This window comes from Theropithecus gelada, chromosome 8 (genome assembly GCF_003255815.1).
Source record: "Theropithecus gelada isolate Dixy chromosome 8, Tgel_1.0, whole genome shotgun sequence".
Lineage (NCBI taxonomy): Eukaryota > Metazoa > Chordata > Mammalia > Primates > Cercopithecidae > Theropithecus > Theropithecus gelada.
In genome coordinates this window covers 105,114,589-105,135,334 of record NC_037676.1, presented here as the reverse complement: position 1 = coordinate 105,135,334, position 20,746 = coordinate 105,114,589, and the positions used below count along the sequence as shown (strand labels likewise).

Genomic DNA, 20,746 nt, shown 5'->3' with positions numbered 1-20,746 from the left:
GGTAAGATGGCCATGACATCGAGTTCTGTTAATTTTTAATAGTACAGCAGCTTGGAAATGTTTACTACATAAAGTACTTGGTACTGGGGTAAACCCTTTGAAAACATCATTTGTGTAATGTGACTTTAATGAAACATTGTTATAAAAGGAGCATGTATTCTACAGTTTATGTTTAAGTCAGCCTAAACTTTTTTTTAACATAGGACTATCTTCTGCTACTTCTATTTCCTTCTTTTAGGGCGAACTTTCTGACCAAGTATACAACTACCCAGAGGGCCTAGGAGAAGTGCTGTATAGAGAGCAGTTCGACTTCAACGCTGAGCCACCTTGGGAACCTAGCTGATGATAGGGGGGTTCCATCTCCCAACTTGTCCATGTAAGTATTTGCATTTGTTGGTGGGGGAGGAGGTCTTTAAAATCTAAGGAAGAGTGCTGCCTTGCTTAGTATTTTTCAGAATTTGAAATTGTATTTACCTCTTAAAGTGTAGTGACTTTTAAATTTCTGAAATAGAGCTATGACAGTTACTGTTTACAGACTTGACTGCTTTAGTTATGTGCATTGTTTATCAATGACTGGATCGTTTAAAACTTTATCTTGAATGCATAACTTAGAAAATATAAGTTGAAGAGGGCTTTTGGGATTTAAGTTGTAGTTTATTACATCATTCAACCATTTAGTGAAATGATTTTTGCTACTCAGCTGGTAGGGAAAACGGATTGTTTTTAGAGGACTTGCTGAAAGATGACAGAGCTACATATATATCTAAATTTATATATATATCTAAATATATATGGTATTAAAATAAATATTTAGATATATATAAATATATTTATATGTATCTATTTAAAAAAGATTTTCAAGGATAGTTTTTAACTATACTTGCTTTTCTATGTGTGGATTTTACTTTAGAATTGAGCCCCTGTGCAAAATGTAATTCCACAGTAAACTAAATTTGGGCTGCTAGATTTGTGTAGGTTCATAAATTCTGTGGTGTATAGACTTTTACGGAAATTTGGATTTTGGTATTAAAATTTAAGCGTTTTTAAGTTTGGTCAGAGACTTGGAGGTAAGTTTTCAGGAAAGCTGAGGGTATCAGTTTTAGTGTTTCTTTAATCTGATCTTGTTAAACAGATCCCTATTGGATAAAAATGTTTGCTCTAATTAGAGTATGTTAAAGCAAACATTTGATGTTAATACAAATTAGATTTTTAAGGCTAAAGAGAAACAAACACAGTTTAAATAGTAAGATTTCTTGAAAGCTTTGACTTAGAATGTTGACTAGAGGGTTTCCCATACTGGCTCTCTCCTACCTGTGTAAATTTGAGCAAATGCCTGTGTTTTGAATCCCAGCTATAACATAATGTTGGATTGGAACAGTTCTTTTTGTCTTAAACTGTCATAATTTCTTTTTTGAGTATTACTGTCCTTGGTTATGCAGTGTAGTCTTTGGATGAATTGCATGAGCATCCTTACCTAGAACAGAAATACAGAATCTCAACCTCACCCAAACCTGAATCAGAGTCTATATCCAGGTGGCTTGTGTGCATATTAAAGAGAAGCGGGGTCATCGCCATTTCAATACTAAGTCAGTTGCCTAATTTTTGTTAGTCCATCTGTTCTGTTTGCAACATACCTGCTGTTTTTCTCCCAAGTTGGCTTGGAGATTTAAAACCTTTTTGGGTGGTGCGATCTGTTAGTTACCATCATAGTCGTGAATTGGTTCCAAGGCAGAAATTTAAGAACAAGCTTCATCTTTTGAGGAAGACCATAATAAAAGATAATCCTTCTTTTAATTCAAGTATCTTGCTTTAAAGAAAAGTTACCTTGCATTATATTTAATATTTCTACTGGTGTTTCCTCTTAGAAACTTGAGAGACTGTTGTCAGTGAGCTGAATGATTCTGCAAAATCGGGGAAAAGTAGTCTTTAGATTAATAATGTAGGATTCAGAAAGTCTGTAGTGTCTCCTCCTTTTTGGGTAGGAGGAATGGGAGCAGATAGAAGCTAAAGATTATTTATTCTGCAGGTTCTGGCAGCCAGAGTGACTGACTTTTAACTTTATTATGCCCAGGTACAGTGTATATTATGTCAAACAAATATAACTTGTTTAAATGTTCACAGGTAATCTTCTAATTTTGCATGTCTCATATTTGATGCTTTGCTATAAAGCTACAGGTACACAATCCCTTTTTCATAGCATTCTGAAATCCAAAAAGTCTTAAAAATAATATTTTTTATAGCTTCCTTAATGTAACCTTAACTGATGTGGGAGGGGGGGGGGGGAGCTTGACCTGAATCTGTGCTGATTTGAGGCTATTTTTGTCTTTACTTATCCCATTTAGTGTTAATATTCCTAAATTTTGCTGCAGAAATATTGTGGTTGCAGGGTGCTGACTCATTCTCCTGAAGAGTATTACATAACATATGTAAAGTATGTGTACTACCTTATTGTTCAAAAATCTGGAGAATTCTGAATTCACAAAGATACCTGGCCCCAAAAGTTTCTTGACTAGAATTTGTAAAATTGGCAAGAGAAAATTCCGCATTCCAGGAATGTGTTTATCCTTACAAATCAGTAACAGTTTGCTCTATTGGACACCAAAATCCTGGCGTTAATTTTCTGTAGATCAACAATATTATTTGGAAACCATTAAAAGGAGTTAAAACCGCCTTCATGGAAATTATTTGGCCCATAGCATTGCAAAGCATGTAGCTATATGAACTCTACTTGAACTGGTCCACTAGGATTCCAGTGCAGGTAGTCTGAGAATCCGGAATTGGCTTCAGAGTTAGGTTTTAAATCAACCACCTGAATTTTGAGATAGTTAATTCCATTAAGTGTCTGGAAACTTTGGAAGTTGCTTACATAATCCTTTTCTTTCATAACTTAGAATGTGTGTATGATGTAGTATGTGAATACTGTAAAAATATCTTAACAAAATATTTTAAGGTCAGTATCAAAGATTAATGGGCCCCTAATTGTGAAAAAGTTTTTGCGAGCCTTTTAAGAAATCTTCTAGGCCAGGTGCAATGAATTACCTGAGGTCAGGAGTTCAAGACCAGCTTGGACAACATGGTGAAACCCCATCTCTACTAAAAAAATACAAAATTAGCCGAGCATCGTGGCAGGCACCTGTAATCCCAACTACTTGGGAGGCTGAGGCAGGAGAGTCACTTGAATCCGGGAGGTGGAGGTTCCATTGAGCCGAGATCATGCCATTGCACTTCAGCCTGGGCTACAAGAGCAAAACTCTGTCTCAAAAAAAAAAAAAAAAAAGGAAATCCCCTAGGTCTTGATGCTGGAGTAAAGGTTTTCCGTGGACTAGTTTTCTATTTATTTTGGTTGTAGGTTCAATTATAATTAATGAATTAGCCTAATGGAAAATATTTTAAAACGTGGAAAGCTAAGTTTGCTTCTCATAGTTGATCCAGTGATGAGGTCAGATTGAATTAACCATTATCACATACTCTTTCTTTAATGTTGTGCAGTGTGGAAAAGGGATTCAGTTAATTGATTTGCTTAAATGGACTCTAAAAATTTTTTTTTACGTGGTTGTGATTAGTCAACTCTATATATTCATGTAGGAACTTCAGAAGAACATCAGTATTTTAAATATTCACATTTTGTCTCCTAGTATGTACACATGCCTTAGTAGGAGCTCCCTACCTAATTAGGATTATTTTAACTAGGAAAGGTGGGTTTTTTTTTTTTGAGACGGAGTCTCCCTCTGTCGCCCGGGCTGGAGTGCAGTGGTGCGATCTTGGCTCACTGCAACCTCCGCCTCCCCGGTTCAAGTGATTCTGCCACCTCAGCCTCCAGAATAGCTGGGATTACAGGGACCCACCATTATGGCCGGCTAAATTTTGTATTTTTGTAGAGATGAGTTTCACCATGTGGCCAGGCTGGTCTTGAACTCCAGACCGGTGATCCTCCTCCCTCCCCCCTCGCCTCTGAAAGTGCTGGGATTATAGGTGTGAGCCACTGCACCTGGCTGGAAAGATGTTCTTTATTAATTTGCTAGTACTCCTTCCTCATGTTTCACTGTAAATTGTCAGTAGAAAAGGGAGGTTATCGCTGGGTGCGGTGCCGCATGCCTGTAATCCCAGCACTTTGGGAGGCCGAGGCTGACGGATCATCTGAAGTCAGGAGTTTGAGACCAGCCTGGCCAGCATGGCGAAATCCTGTCTCTACTAAAAATGCAAAAATTAGTCGGGCATGGTGGTGCACACCTGTAATCCCAGCTACTAGGGAGGCTGTGGCCTGCTTGAACCCGGGAGGCGGAGGTTGCAGTGAGCTGAGATGGCACTACTGCCCTGCAGCCTAGGAGACAGAGCAAGACTGTTTCAAAGAAAAAGGGAGGTTGTTGACCCTGACTGCAGAGAAAGGGGAAAATTTTAGTTTTGATATTCGGTACTTTTTTTTTTCTTCTCTTCCCCCCCTCCCATTTAATTTCTCACAGATGATATTTGATACTTTAAGGATACTGTGATATGAGTAAATTTAACAGAACATTCATTAATGGCAGTTGATACTCTTTGACCAAAAAGATGAGTAAAACCACTATCGTTGAAATACAGTCTGTTTATCCCCTTGGCATGCGTAGAGTCAGTGGTGTGTCAGTGCTTGTGTAAAGTAGCAAAAAAATATTCTGTAAAAGCAGAATGTGAATACTAGCATATTAATGGATAAACAAAGTTTTAGAGACATGGTATTTCTTGCTTTGAGAAAATATAGCATTTTTTTTAGGAAGGTCAAAAAGATTGGAAAGCAATGTAGACCAGTTTTTTCTTTCTTTTTTGAGATGGAGTTTCGCTCTTGTTGCCCAGGCTAGAGTGCAGTGGCACAATTTCAGCGCAGTGCAACCTCCACCTCCTGGGTTCCATCGATTCTCCTGCCTCAGCCTCATGAGTAGCTGGTATTACAGGCATGCGCCACCATGCTCAGCTAATTTTGTATTTTTAGTAGAGACAGAGTTTCACCATGTTGGTCAGACTTGTCTCGAATTCTTGACCTTATGACCCGCCTTCCTTGGCCTCCCAAAATTCTGGGATTACAGGCATGCACCACCGCACCCGGCCATAGACCAGTTTTTAAAGGGGATAAATGGCTTTTGCATTTATTACAGAGGTTAGTTTAGCTGAGAAAATTAATACTACCAATCTGTGTGTTCCATCACAGTCTTCACCCAGCCTGTTTCAGAGTTTTCCAGTTTGGGTCTCCCCACACCCCACCCCAGCCCCAGGTAAACCAATCCCTTTTGTGATATTCAACTTCCATTAGAATAAATGAGATATTGCATATATGAGAAGGGCTTGTAAACTGTAAAATCTAGTATATGGTAGGTTACTGTTCTAGACTGCCCATTGTTCAGGTAAGCCTAAGGAGACTCTTCCAAGTGAAGTGCTTATATACTGATAAGGCCCCAGGGAGCACAGATATTTTGTCCTTCCTCCATTCCAGGGTCATCCATGCCCAGTCAAATCATCAAATTTGTCACAAGTTAACTAAAGCAGATATTTAGCTATCCTTTTTGATAATCCATTGTTCTTTACATTACGCATGAGTAGAAAATACTGTATAGCATACTGGGTTACAGGGTTTAGGATAGTCAGGTTCAACCTGCCTAGGCCATAGCCAGCCATCATGAGGTCCAGCCATGGTGTGCATGCCACCATGCCCTACTAATTTTTTTTTTTTTACTATTATTTTTTTGAGATGGAGTTTTGCTTTTGTTGTCCAGGCTGGAGTGCAATGGTGCAATCTCGGCTCACTGCAACCTTTGCCTCCTTAGTTCAAGTGATTCTTCTGCCTCAGCCTCCCAAGTAGCTGGGATTACAGGCGCACACCACCATGCCAAGCTAATTTTGTATTTTTAGTAGAGACAGGGTTTCGCCATGTTGGTCAGGCTGGTCTCGAACTCCTGACCTCAGGTGATCTGCCCTCCTCGGCTTCCCAAAGTGCTGAGATTACAGGGGTTAGCCACTGTGGTTGGCAGTATGAGCTTTATGTTGACTTCAGATCACTTTTTATCTGCTTCTTGCTCTTTACTGCATGGATCCTCTGATGCCCAGTTTGCAAAGATCTCCCAAACAAGTTTGGTATTTTCTTAGCTCATGTAGGTTCAGCATGAACATGTTATATTTGGCATGACCAAAGGTAGGATGGGGTTATCCTGGTATGTTCAACATGGAAATTCCGACAAAACAGTCCTCCTCAAAATAATCCTCCTAATGAGAGGTTTGCTATCCTTAATTCATGAAGAGCTCCTTCAGATAAATAAAAGGCAAAAACAAGAAAATGAGCAAAAAACTTGAAAGCTGTTTGCCACTAACAATTTAGCAGTTCCAGTCCCAGGTATAGACTGTAGTCCCTGGATCAGTGCTACTTAAACTGCCAGTCAGTGGAATAAGGACTCTAGTACCAGAATGTAAAGTACCATACTGCCCAACACTGTTTTAGGGTTGCATAGAAGAATAAAACTATTAAGTAACAAAGGAATGATGGTTAGAGAAGGTCTAAATAAATTCTAAGGGAGATGTACCCACCACCACCTGGGAGAGATGTACAGGGGCCTCTGAAGTATTGCATCTTATTTCTTGCTTTTCTTCTTTTTTTTTTTTTTTGAGACAATCTTGCTCTGTCACCCAGGCTAGAGTGTGGTGGTGTAATCTTGGCTCACTGCAACCTCTGCCTCCCGGGTTCAAGCGATTCTCCTGCCTCAGCTTCCTGAGTAGCTGGGATTACAGGTGCCCGCCACTGCGCCTGTAGTAATTACAAAATACAAAATTTACAAATAATTTCACCATTATTTGTGGTTTCACCATCTTGGCCAGGCTGGTCTCAAACTCCTGACCTCGTGATCCACCCGCCTCAGCCTCCCTAAGTGCTGAGATTATAGGCATGAGCCACCATGCCCAGCCAGCATCTTATTTCTTAACAACCTGCTTAACTTGGTCTTGGTTGCAGTTACTGTATTGCACATGTATTCTGTATGTTTTCCTTTGGTGAGTGGGGGACAGGCAGGCAATGAGCTCTGCCTTAAAGTTACCAAAATAGTGTGTCTCTTTAAAGGATTATTCCCTATGCTTAATTGTAACCAGGAAAGCTAGAAAACGAAATTAAAATGATTGTATACTTCATGTTGTACTGTAATAGTCATCTTTAATGTTATCACATCTTAATTGCCCAAAGGGTTGTAAATACTTCACTTGTGTGCAGGTACACACACACTTTAGTACACACACATTTTCTCCAGAAAAACAAATTTAGTCTTCATACTGAATAGTCAAGACATCATTTTTAAGGGAGTCTAATTGTGTTAATTCCACATGCAAAAATAATATTGCTGTGAGAATTGTGTATTTCGTTTTCTCATTAAGCTACATTTTAATATTTATGGTGAGGCAGTTCATTGGGCAGTCTTTACACAGGCACTTCAAACTTAGCCTGTTGGGCTTATAACCTTTAGGATTTTTCACCCCCTTGATTATTTCCAATTCATTCTTGTTCCTCTCTTTTAAAAGAATTCTTTATCTGTCACCTTTAGTTTTCTTCCTCTAGGGTTACTTGGTTTTTTCAACCCCATCACCTGAAAAATAATTTTTAGGGGTATGCATTGTGATTACTGACTTTCTTATTGAAGCAAGCCTTGTCCTGATTTATCCTAAGTACTCGATGTAGGCTGTTATTGTCTATCACTTATTTTGGGGTCCAGGGTGGCAGAAGTTTACCTGATCTTATGATCGCTCAGTTTATAGGATTTCCTACCAGTTTCAGTATGTAGCTTCCTGGAATTCTTTTGTAGTGATTCAGACCTACTCAAGGTCTCACATCTATAGTACCAGAGTCATTCTTTAGAAGTTTCTAGTGCTCTTCTGGTCAATTACTTTTAAAGGTATTCTATGTGGTAAGTAACATTTTTTGTTGTAGGTAGAATGCAGAGGGGACTTAAGCAACATTGTGTATTTTTAAAGCTGTGAGCTGGGTGCTGAATCATCAAATGCCTATGTAAAAATAAAAGTAGAAATGCACTTAGGCATCTTCAGAGTAACAGTAATAGTATAAATTTCAGAATATCTTTTCTCATTTTTAATGAGTAAAAATCCTTTTAGAAAAATGGTTGATGTATTAAGGTTGGGTTTCCTGCTTAGGTATCTCTGAAACAGTATTCTCAACCTTTCAGCTCTCCCTGTTCTACTTCCAGGGAGGTCTTCACTTCAGAAATCCAAGACTCATATTCATCCAGCTTGGTGTCAAGTGGGCTGTTGCTGCCAGAATTATCTTGTGATTATTTGAGAGATGTATCAGTTTCTTCTGAAGTACAATCAACTGTAGAAGCCTTTGTAGCAGGTGTGTAACAAGGCAAGTGCCCAGCTGCTGCAGCCGCTACTCTTGGAGCTACCCTGTCGATGAACATGAGGACTCAGCGGCCTCATGAAAGGCTCCAGGGAGCAGTGTGTGGTTCTTTGGAGCCTTTTGTTTCTTTTGGCAGCTCTTCATGGAAAAATGTATTAACAAAAACACCAATATGAAGGTGTGAATAAGGAATGTTACGTATTTTTTCTTCTCAGTTATGAGTCTAAGAGGAAATTATTAATAAAAGTAGTATTATGGTTATACGCTACTGTATTAGTGTAAAATAACCTGAGCTTTCTCAACCTTATGTTAAAAAGGTGGTTGAAAATAGCTTAAAAGTGCTTGTGACTAGAGAATACTTTCTAGTGTCTATTGATAATACTAGACATCAGAGCTTTTATTAAAAATAGATTTGCTGTTCACTTCTAATGAAGAGAATCTAAGATTTACATGGAGTAGATTTTTTTTTCAAATTTAATATAACTAATTCAAGGTCCAATAGCACCAGAATGTGTTGGAGCCAGTAAATCAGTCCTGTTTCTGATATGTAAGCCAGAAGAAGTGGTACAGTTTCTTTTGAGAATTATTTCCACTCAGAATTGCAGGGAGATCTTTGACGTATCACCTTGGTTTGAGTCTGCATTCTTAGTGGAGAGTATGGAGACATCCTGGAAAGAGTCCCTGTGGGGGTGTTTTTGTTTTTGTTTTGAGACGGAGTCTCGCTGTCGCTAGGCTGGAGTGCCTTGGCACAATCTCGGCTCACTGTAACCTCCACCTCCTGGGTTCAAGCGATTCTCCTGCCTCATCCTCCCGAGTAGCTGGGACTACAGGTGTGTGCCACCATGCCTAGCTAATTTTTATATTTTTAGTAGAGATGGGTTTCACCATGTTGACCAGAATGGTCTTGATCTCTGGACCTCGTGATCCGCCTGCCTTGGCCTCCCAAAGTGTTGGGATTACTCTGCTCCCAGCCCCCTGTGGTGTTCTGAGGTAGATTAACTTAGTGAACCTGGCATAAGGTATAAATTGCTCACCCCCAACACATGCACACTTATTTTCATGCTTGCTCCCTAGAACATGCAGCGTCTAAGATTTTTGGTTTAACATTGTCACCAATTAACTTTAATACCTCCTGAAAATGTTTTGGCAGAATATTTATTAGTGCTTTCAGTAAGGCATAAATGTAAGAACATAAACCTTTCTTTTTGTAACAATGGAACTGTAAACTCTTTTTGCTAATGTATTAAGAAAACTGCAAGCAGTGATCCCAGAGGTATGATTTGAGCTGCTTTTTTAGGGCTTTCAATGAGATTGGGGCACAACATAGGGAAGACTCAAGCAGCCTACCTCACCCACCTACTTATCCCTTTTCAGCTGGAAATATTGGGTTTCCAAGTGGCATTTCATTTGAACAAAGAGTTCGTTGCCTCAAGATGTATTAGAAAATTTGACTAGTCATAGTGGCTCACACTTGTAATATCAGCTCTTAAGAGAGGCAGAGACGGGAGGATAGCTTGAGCCCAAGAATTAGAGACTAGCCTGGCCAATGTAGTGAGACCCCATTCTCCATAAAGAGGACAAACAAAAAAAAGAAAACTTGTTGCTGGAGGTGTTTGTGTTTTACAAATTCTTTTGAGGAATTGGCTTTTTTTTTTTGGCCTTTTGGTCTTTAACAGTAGCTGATAGTTGAGCTTTGCATTCACAGGCATGGGTAGCTTAATGACAGAGATACATTCTGAGAAATGTGTCTTTAGGTGACATTTCATAGGTTGTTTGAACATCATAGTGTACGTACAGAAACCTAGATAGTACAGCCTACGACACACCCAAGCTGTATGGTGTAGCTTACTGCTCCTAGGCTACCATCCTGTGTATTGGTACTGAATACTGTTGACAGTTTAACACAGTGGTAAGTATCTGTGTATCTAAACACAGAAAAGGTATAGTAAAAATATGGTATTATGAGACCACCTTCATGTATTTGATCTGTCCTTGTCAAAAACATCATGCAGCGCATGACTGTACATCTGGATTGCTTGCATATCAAAGTTACGGGCTTCTTTTAAGAATGTGAAAGAGCTGGACAGAGTGGCTCAAGCCAGTAATTACAATACTTTGGGAGGCCGCGGTGGGAGGATTGCTTGAGGCCAGGAGCTTGAGACCAGTCTGGGGCAACATAATGAGACACTATGAACAAAGAGTTCTCTACAAAAAATAAAAAAATTAGCTGGACATGGTGGCATGTTCTGTAGTCCCAGCTACAGGGACTGACTGAGTGGAGGTGGGATTGAAGGCTGTGGTAGGATCGCCTGAGTGGTTGAGGCTTCAGTGGACTTTGATCATGCCACTGCACTCCAGTCTGGGTGACAAGAGTGAGACCTTTTCTCAAAAAAAAAAAAAAAGGAAAAATGTACCTACTTTTTCAGTACACTTCCAGGGGTTCATTACCACCACCCCTAAGTTTAAGAACTCCCCACTCTTTGTTGTGAAGTCTTTTGTCCATTTGTTTCTGAGTACCTACTCTGGGCTAGGAATTTACAGCAATCTCAAAGCCTTCAAGAGAGCATCAAAGAAAATAAACCTCCATTAGAGCTTTATTGGTTTTTTTGTTTGTTTGTTTGTTTTGTTTTTAAGAGATGGGGTCTCCCCTATGTTGCTCAGGCTGATCTCAAACTTCTGGCCTCACAAAATCCTGCCTCAGCTTCCCAAAGTATTGGGTTCAATCAACTACTTTATTGTAGTTCTCTGTGTAACGAAAGAAAACAAATGTTAATGTACTGCATATGTGGATTCAGGTGATCCTTAATCCATTTTGTCAAGTACCGCCAGTATAGCAAATGAATTTTATTTCGTTTTTCCAACAGAATGATTTTGTCACTCAGCTGGGACTTGGTTAACAACTCTGCTGTTACTTCTGAAGTGACAGTTCCATTTCAAAGATGAATAGCGAACTCCACAAACATTTTATCTTTCCTTTAGAGGAGGTCATGTTTTTTACTATTTTTATTTATATTGATAATGCCACTATATGTCAACTGTTTTGGTTTAGCCTTCAGTTGATGTTTAAAATTATTTAGCTTCTATAAAAGTCTGATTTATAGTGACAAGAAGTTGGTCAGTGGTTGCCTGGGGTGGAGTTGGGGATTTGCTGCAAAAGGAACATCGTATGAAGAAAGGCTATGAGTAGGCGTGATAATGTTTTCATACCAGTGTGAATAAACTTAGCATTTTTGAACAAGTATGGGTGTTCATATGTCTGAAAGGGGTTAGTTGATTATGTGGATATGTTAAAGTTCTTTTAAAGAGACAGAGAACTGTGTTGGATTTCCCCAAAAAAAGAAGTCCTGTGTTTTATAGGGATGGGGTTTTGGGGAAGCAGTGTTTTCATATTGTTTTAAATGTTTTCATATTGTTTGATCATTAGTAGCTCTAGAGCTAACCTACTTAATTATTCCATTCATCAGTATATAAATGGAGATAATACCATCATTGTGGTTTTAAGGGTTAGGAGAATTGATATTGAATAGATGAAATACTTAGGCTGGGAGACTGCTATAAACATGTTTACTGTTAGATTTAAGCTAGATTAGCAGGCAGTCAGAGTTGAACCTATGAAATTACATGGTTTGAAAATATTTGGGAAAAAATATCTTTATCCATATCATCATACTACTCTAGCAGAAGCTCTGGAGAATGTAGGGAGTCAGTGAGTAAGACTTTATCCAGTGGACCTGATGTTTTTATAAGTAGAGGATCCTGACTGTTAAAGGAAAATTATCCTTCCTAAGAATACTATGGTTGTAGGAAATCGAGGTTTATCTCATCCTGACTTAAAAGCTAGGCCTTCTGTATTTGGCAGCAGTTGCGTGTTGTGGTCTATAATCAGTAACCAAAGGTTTTCAAGTAAATACTAAATGCTACGTATATATTAGACTATGATCAGAGACTTAGCAACTGAGATACAATTAAGTCCTCACTGAACATCATCAGTAGGTTCTTGGAAACTGCAAATTTAAGCAAAAAGACGTACAGCAAGCTCTCAAATAACATTTCATTATAATGTTAAGAAAAAAATGATTTCGTTTTACCTCTTTTACTTAAAAGATGCAGTTTGCAAGAAGCTGTTGACATAAAGTGAGGACACTATTTATTTTATTTTCATTTCAAAGTATTTTATTTAGGCCAAAAGTCTTGATCACGTATTTTTTCATTTATTAATAGTAGGATAAATGAAAACTGGCTGCTATGCCAAAAAGGTTAGTGATGCTAAACTTAACAGGAGGTTTTTACCTTATTTTCTTGTATTTATCTTTTTAAATGAGTGACCTTTTTTTTTTAATTGTTCTTAGTACTCAGTTGAATATCCCCCCAAAATTGGTGCTTTAAATTGCGTAAAATAGGCCGGGCGCGGTGGCTCAAGCCTGTAATCCCAGCACTTTGGGAGGCTGAGACGGGCGCATCACGAGGTCAGGAGATCGAAACCATACTGGCTAACACGGTGAAACCCCATCTCTACTAAAAAAAAAAAAATACAAAAAAACTAGCCGGGCGAGGTGGCGGGTGCCTGTAGTCCCAGCTACTGGGGAGGCTGAGGCAGGAGAATGGCATAAACCCGGGAGGCGGAGCTTGCAGCGAGCTGAGATCCGGCCACTGCACTCCAGCCTGGGCGACAGAGCAAGACACCGTCTCAAAAAAAAAAAAAAAATTGCGTAAAATAAACATGTATTCTTAGCCTAAAATCCCTATTTTCTGGGCACAGATTTACAGCAGTCCTATTATAACAACCTTTAGAGAATGTGCAGGCTGTGATTTAACTTCACTGCATAAGTATTAGGTCTATTCAGATAGGCCTCAATTAACCTGGTAAAATCCTCAACTTTTCAGTCTGTGCTATATGGCATGAAAGAGATCTGATGAGTTGCACTGAATGTAGTTAGCTTCTTGGAAATGAAGCTGTTAGTGTTTTAAAAGTTAAAACTGAGTATTTGTATTTCATGAAATTTGACTAATACAGCTTATTAAGGACTGTTTTGGTGCAGCCAAAATGCTGACACTTTTAAGAACCATTGGAATGGAGTACACTTTCAGGAGAGTGGCCATCACCCAAGGGTGAACTCTAGTTTGGGGCATTGGGGAGGGTGGAGGGGGGTGGCGGGAGGAATCAAGGACACAGGAAAGGCTGTGCAGGTTTTAAAATAGGCTGCAAGACAGCTGGTCAGTGCCATTATGAATGTGGCAACCAGAAATTAATACCAGATATTAAGTAGTACCCTGTCTGGTGGACCTGTTTTATCTCATTTATGTTGAAGTTATTTCCTAAAGTAACCTAAGGACCAGTGAAGTTCAACAAAGAAGATAAACCTATGTGTCAGTATGTGCTGCCTCAGGACAATGCGTGCTCTGGGGGAGTGGGCAGGTTTATTTTATTGATTGGATTGGAGAGGGGTAGGATTTAGCCTAAAGTCATTTTAAAAATCAGATTTCTTAGTAACTGGTTCAGGATGTACAGATACCTAACTTACGAATGTAGTTTCTAATTATGTTGTTTTTGCATTTCTGGTAATTGACAACTTAATTTAGCTCTATTCTAGCCAGCACTGAAACAGATGTTTTTAATTTATATGCTTTATGATTTTTTTTTTTTTTTACAACAACCTATTGAATAAATAACTAAGATAGTTAACTGAGGTTTAGAGAAACTGATGTAGATTCTCCTAAATGATACAGCCAGGACCAGGTCTTCTGACTCCTAGTCCAGTGATTTCACCAAAGCAACTCACCTCATAACATTGCTAACTTGATGTAGCTAGTACTATTTTAGCTTGAGATAAGCCCTAGGCAGTCTGTATCAAAACTTTGGATTGTTCCCTCAAGCCACCCTCCCACCCTCCACCCTCACCCATTTTTATTACTTTCACCTACTTGGGAATTTTTTTTTTTTTTAGGAGAGACGGAGTCTTGCTATGTTGTCCAGGCTGGTCTCAAACTCCTAGGCTCAAGCAATCCACAGGCCTGGGCCTCCCAAAGTGCTGGGATTACAGGCATGGGCCACCATGCCTGCCCAGGACTTTTATTTATTTATAAGACATTTATCTGCAATTACCTGGCAGTGCTATTACGTGGCTGACAGTATATTGGAAGTTGAGACTGGTATTTTGATTTCTTGGCTGCAGATACTTATTTCACTAGCTTTCTTTACTCTTAAAATGGGTAAAATTAAGTGTGTTACAGGCGCACAAAACAAGATAATAATACAGATTGGGTCTGCAACTCTGTAAATAAGGGGACCATATAGGCTTGTAATACATTGTGTATGTATGTGAGTTACCCCTTCAAATTATATTGACCTTTTTGGGTAAATGTATTTTAATTCATGTATTCGCTTTTTTAAATAGGCGTTATAGGAAGTTAATAATCTGATGTTTCTGAAATTGTAAAATGATTGTATACATTCCTCACTAAATTAGGCACTTAGCACACTTTCATTGACTCGTACATTATGTCTATAGGAATAATACAGACTTATATAACTTATATTTTGACAGTTTGTTGCATATTCTAAGGACCCAGACATAGGCTTGGTGGCCCGTCTCTTGTCTTTCCTGGTTTATGACTTTCGGCTTTGTGGAATACGGCTGAGATGAAAGGATTTATTGATGATGCAAACTACTCCGTTGGCCTGTTGGATGAAGGAACAAACCTTGGAAATGTTATTGATAACTATGTTTATGAACATACCCTGGTAAGTGCCACTTCTCAAATACAGTGTTTGTCATTTTCCAAGCTCTGAAACATGAATGCTTTTTAATTTCTAAGATGGTAATCTGATTAAAAGTACTTGGTTCAGATGTTATCTGATTTAACTTGACGTTCATCCCCCACACCCATTCCCCTTGAGTAGTGATCCATTTTTCTTTCCAATCCACATTATTTAAAAATCGTCCCTATGGCCCTTTCCCTGCTATGCCTTTTAGCATCTGGCACCCAGTTATGTTCTGTTTATTCTGTTGATGTGATGCCAGCCAACCTTCTAATCAGTACATGGCTTCTTACTCATTTTTCTCAATTTTCTTTTTTTCTTTTTTCTTTTTGGAGACGAGTGTCACTCTGTCGCCCAGGCTGGAGTAGAGTGGCGCGACCTTGGCTCATGTGCAGCCCTCGCCTCCTGGGCTTAAGCAGTTCTCCTCCCTCAGCCTCCTGAAGTAGCTAGAATTACAGGCGCACACCACCACGCCCGGCTAGTTTTTGTATTTTAGTAGAGACGAGGTTTCACTGTGTCGGCCATGTTGGTCTTGAACTCCCTGACCTCAGGTGATCTACCTGACCTCAGGTGATCTACCTACCTCAGCCTCCCAAAGTGCTGGGATTACAGGCATGAGTCACCGTGCCCGGCCTCAGTTCTTTTTTTTTTTTTTTTGCTTGTTTGTTTGAGATGGATTCTTACACTGTTGCCCAGGCTGGAGTTCAGTGGCATGATCTCGGCTCACTGTGACTTCCGCCTCCTGGGTTCAAGCAATTGATATAGGATCCTTATGCCTCAGCGTCCTGAGTAGCTGTGATTACAGGTGTGTGCCACCATGCCCAGCTAAGTTTTTTTTTTGTTTTGTTTTGTTTTTTTTGATGGCGTCTCCCTTTGTAGCCCAGGCTGGAGTGCAGTAGGACGATCTCGGCTCACTGCAACCTCCGTCTCCCAAGTTCAAGCAATTCTCCTGCCTCGGCCTCCCGAGTAGCTGGGATTACAGGCGCCCGCCACCATGCCCAGCTAATTTTTTGTATTTTTAGTAGAGGCGGGGTTTCACCATGTTGGACAGGCTGGTCTCGAACTCCTGACCTCAGGTGATCCACCCACCTCGGCCTCCCAAAGTGCTGGGATTACAGGCATGAGCCACTGCGCCCGGCCTCAGTTTTTGTATTTTTAGTAGATCGGGTTTTGTCATGTTGACCAGCCTGGTCTTGAACGCCTGACCAACATGTGATTTGCCTGCCTTGGCCTCCCAGAGTGTTGGGATTACAAGTGTGAGCCACTGCGCCTGGTCTCAGTTGTATTCTTCAGTGGATATTAATTTACTTTCAGATAATCTTGGTTGTGTATGTTCATTGAGAATTTGATAATTTATCCTGAATGCTTACTCTCTACTGCTCCAGGAGTCAACTTCTACAGAATCATATACTCACTGCTACTTAAGGTGATTTTTTTTTTTTCTCTTTGAGACGAAGTTTCGCTCTTGTTGCCCAGGCTGGAGAGCAGTGGTGCGATCTCAGCTCACTGCAACCTCGGCCTCCCTGGTTCAAGCGATTCTCCTGCCTTAGCCTCCCAAGTAGCTGGGATTACAGGCGCCCGGCACCAGGCCCAGCTGATTTTTATATTTGTAGTAGAGACAGGGTTTTACCATGTTGATGGTCTGGTCTCAAACTCCTGACTTCAGGTGATCCACCCACCTCGGCCTCTCAAAGTGCTGGGATTATAGGTGTGAGCCACTGCACCCAGCCTGGTAAACTTGGTAAAAATAAAAACATCCTCAACTTTTCAGTCTGTGCTATATGGTGTGAAAGAGATCTGATGAGTTGAACTGAATTTTTTTTTCATATTAGACTTAAATGATACAATCTTTCTTTATTGGAGAAAATTTCCTATATTCCACCAAACTTGTTAGAGAATTGTTTTTCATGTTACTGGTGTTCAGTAATCGAATATCCAAAATTCTCTCCTCCTCTTGACCTTAAGTCTACAGACGTGTTCATCTTCCCCTCATCCTAGCAAAAATCCCTTTGTCTTCCTCTGCCATTCAACTGCTGAAAACTTGACATATTGGTCATGAAACTTGTCATATTGGTCAACCAATTTCTGCAAAGTCATTCTTCAGTCAGTTGCCACTGGGAAGCTCCTAGTCAAATTTTGATGATGGTTCTTAATCACTTAACTTTATTCTTCTGACTTTTTGCAACACTTTTCGGGGGTCAGATATAATCTTTGAAATACTCCTTTCATCCCACATCTAAATTATCCCACATTTAGTAACAGTCAATGAGGATTAGTGCTCAACCCTATTCTCTGCTGGTTCTGGGGTGACACTTCAGTGTTGTCTGAGTCATTCAGTCCACCTTTGGTTTGTGCTTTTAACCTTGGTCTTGCCTCCATCATGTCCTTGTATTCATCTCCTCCATTCCCACTATCTATTCATCTTTGCACGTGTCATTATAGTGACTTCCTAACTTATCTCCCTTTTCATTGTCCTATTGTTTGCCTAAGCCTGCTTAATTTTGTTGGATTAATATTCATTAAATACAAGGCTTCCCTGCTCCCTAAATTTGTGTTTCGTTGCCTACTGAGAATTTTCTGGACTCACATCATGCCTAAGATAAGGAAGGAAGCTGAATACCTTGTTGTTTCATCCCGTTTCTCTTGGTGGTACCCATAAATACCTTATTTTTTCCCAATCAAATTAAATATAAACTTTTTGTCTCCAGAATACTATAGATACCATATCTTGGGAGGATGGATAACTTAATACAACTGTTAAAATTCTGCTGCATATAATGTGCATTTTGCATTTATATCAGTTGGGCACTATATTCTAATAATGGACATTTTTAAATACTGTGAATTAAAGAGTTCAAAACAGTAACATTGTCTTCATGGATTCTCAAACAGTATTTGGATGTTGTACGTCCTAAATAAGATTTTTTTGCCTGCTATCTAACATTGAGTAATATATGTTCTGTTCAACAAGCATAAGTCATCTTTCTAGTTCTAGAATAGCCACAACTTTAAGGAAGATTATTCTTATTCAGGCTTATCTGATATTTGGTAGACTTATGTACTTTTAAAATCTAATTTTGACGTCTCCATGTGCAGACTAACAACCTTGTCTTTTAAAAAATGGTTTCCTGGTCGGGCACCGTGGCTCATACCTGTAATCCCAGCACTTTGGGAGGCCTAATGGGAGGATCGCTTGAGCTCCAGGAGTTGGAGGCTGTAGTAAGCTATGATTGCACCACTGCCCTCCAGTCTGCTACAGAGCAAGACCTCAACTCTGAAAAAAGTAATAAAATAAGGTTTCCCAGTGAAGATGGTCTCTTATTTTACCATGTTATCTTAAGGTGCACTTTTAATGTTGATATATAGCTTGTTTTGTTTAGCATTTCTTTTTACTGTATTAGGAAATTATATCCTGAACTGCCAAAGTATTTTAAACAGTGGGGGAAGCATGGGAGAAAATAGGTTTCCTTTCTTCAACTGCCAAAAAGTAAAATCAAGGGAGTTTCATTTTGACTTTTGTCACTGTCATTGATAATAGTTTTTTTTTAATCTCAAAGGGGAGAATATTTTATATGCTCATGTATACAGCACAGCAAAATAAATAGAAGAAGGAACAAATGTATTCAGAGTCTTTTTTAATGTTTACTAAATCAGTTAACAAACTTTAAATGTACTACTGTATGTAAATATATGTCTTGGCCCATATATTTGTGGAGGAAAGATGTTCTTTCCTGTTTTGATACTTGATTTTCAATGGTTTTTTTGTTCATATTTGTCTTTTTTTCATAACCATGATAGACAGGGAAAAATGCATTTTTTGTGGGAGATCTTGGAAAGATTGTGAAGAAACACAGTCAATGGCAGAATATAGTGGCTCAGATAAAGCCATTCTACACAGTGAAGTGCAACTCTGCTCCAGCTGTACTTGAGATTTTGGCAGCTCTTGGAACTGGATTTGCTTGTTCCAGTAAAGTAAGTATTTTTCATTTTTTAACTAAACTGAATCATTTAATAATTTAACTTAATGTAGTTACAGTGGTTAGGGAACAGATGCAAGGAAGCTAGACTTTTGGATGGAGTTTTGAAATAATTGTTTAAATCTGCAGCCCCATGTTGGAAAATTACAAGCTTTTCTTTTTTTTTTGAGATGGAGTCTCGCTCTGTCGCCCAGGCTGGAGTGCAGCGTGATCTCGGCTCACTGCAACCTCCGTCTTCTGGGTTCACACCCTTCTCCTGCCTCAGCCTCCTGGGTAGCTGGGACTACAGGCGCCCGCCATCACACCCAGCTAATTTTTTGTATTCTTAGTAGAGACGGGGTTTCACCGTGTTAGCCAGGATGGTCTCGATCTCCTGACCTCAGGATCTACCCGCCTTGGCCTCCCAAAGTGCTGGGATTACAGGCGTGAGCCACCGCGCCCGGCCAGAAAATTACAAAAGTGCACCAATGAAAGGGAAGTTTCAGTGTGATGAGCCTTTGAAACGTTTTACTAATTGAAAACTTTAATTTGTTCCACGGCCGGGCGCGGTGGCTCAAGCCTGTAATCCCAGCACTTTGGGAGGCCGAGACGGGCGGATCACGAGGTCAGGAGATCGAGACCATCCTGGCGAACACGGTGAAACCCCGTCTCTACTAAAAAATACAAAAAACTAGCCGGGCGAGGCGGCGGGCGCCTGTAGTCCCAGCTACTCGGGAGGCTGAGGCAGGAGAATGGCGTAAACCCGGGGGGCGGAGCTTGCAGTGAGCTGAGATCCGGCCACTGCACTCCAGCCCGGGCGACAGAGCCAGACTCCGTCTCAAAAAAAAAAAGAAAACTTTAATTTGTTCCTCATTCTTAGGCTAGAGCTACTTCTAGTCCAAACTATAGCACATATCTAAAGTCTGAGATTTCTTTGGTGCTTCTTTTTAACAATGTTTAGGCCAGGAGCGATGGCTAACACCTGTAATTTCACTACTTTGAGAGGCTGAGGCAAGAGTTGCTTAAGCCAGGAGTTTAGGACCAGCCTGGGCAACACAGTGAGACCTCATCTCACTTTTTATTTATTTCTGTTTTTAAATAAAAATATTGGTTTGACTAGGCACAGTGACTCACACCTGTACTCATAGCACTTTGGGAGGCTGAGGCAGGAGGATCACTTGAGCAGCCCCAGAGATGGAGGCTGCATTGAGCTATGATTGTGCCACTGCACTTGAGCCTGGAATACAAGAGTAAGACCCTGGTTTTAAAAGGGGTGGGGGTCATAGTAGTAGAGGAAGCATTATCAGAATATGAACTGTGACATTATGTATTCTTAATTTAACCTCCTTTTCACAGAATGAAATGGCTTTAGTGCAAGAGTTGGGTGTATCTCCAGAAAACATTATTTACATAAGTCCTTGCAAGCAAGTGTCTCAGATAAAGTATGCAGCAAAAGTTGGAGTGAATATCATGACATGTGACAACGAAATTGAATTGAAGAAAATTGCACGTAATCACCCAAATGCCAAGTAAGTATAAAACTAAGTACTTGAAAATATTACTTACCACTTAGAGGGTTGGGTTTGTCTTTTAGCTGGGAAGAAGGAGCATTTGTGGTAGGGCAATGATGTGTATCATAATTACAACTTTAATTTAAAGGTCCTCTACGGGAAA

General features: G+C 39.8%; 1 protein-coding gene across 10 annotated transcripts in view; it reads left to right on the top strand.

Annotated features, from left to right (window-relative positions):
• The window catches only part of AZIN1 (antizyme inhibitor 1), a 75,735-nt gene that overhangs the window by 42,364 nt on the left and 12,625 nt on the right, over positions 1-20,746 (top strand). For 4 of the 10 annotated variants that reach the window (XM_025394744.1, XM_025394746.1, XM_025394750.1 and 1 more), the window contains 5 exons: positions 239-376; positions 8,205-8,350; positions 14,902-15,098; positions 18,915-19,088; positions 20,429-20,601. In XM_025394744.1, the coding sequence (XP_025250529.1) occupies positions 14,997-15,098; positions 18,915-19,088; positions 20,429-20,601 (449 nt within the window). In that variant the 5' untranslated portion in view covers positions 239-376; positions 8,205-8,350; positions 14,902-14,996. Of the gene's footprint in view, positions 1-238; positions 377-8,183; positions 8,363-14,901; positions 15,099-18,914; positions 19,089-20,428; positions 20,602-20,746 lie in introns of all 10 variants that reach the window. The other 6 variants (XM_025394745.1, XM_025394748.1, XM_025394740.1 and 3 more) reach the window with 3 other exon arrangements.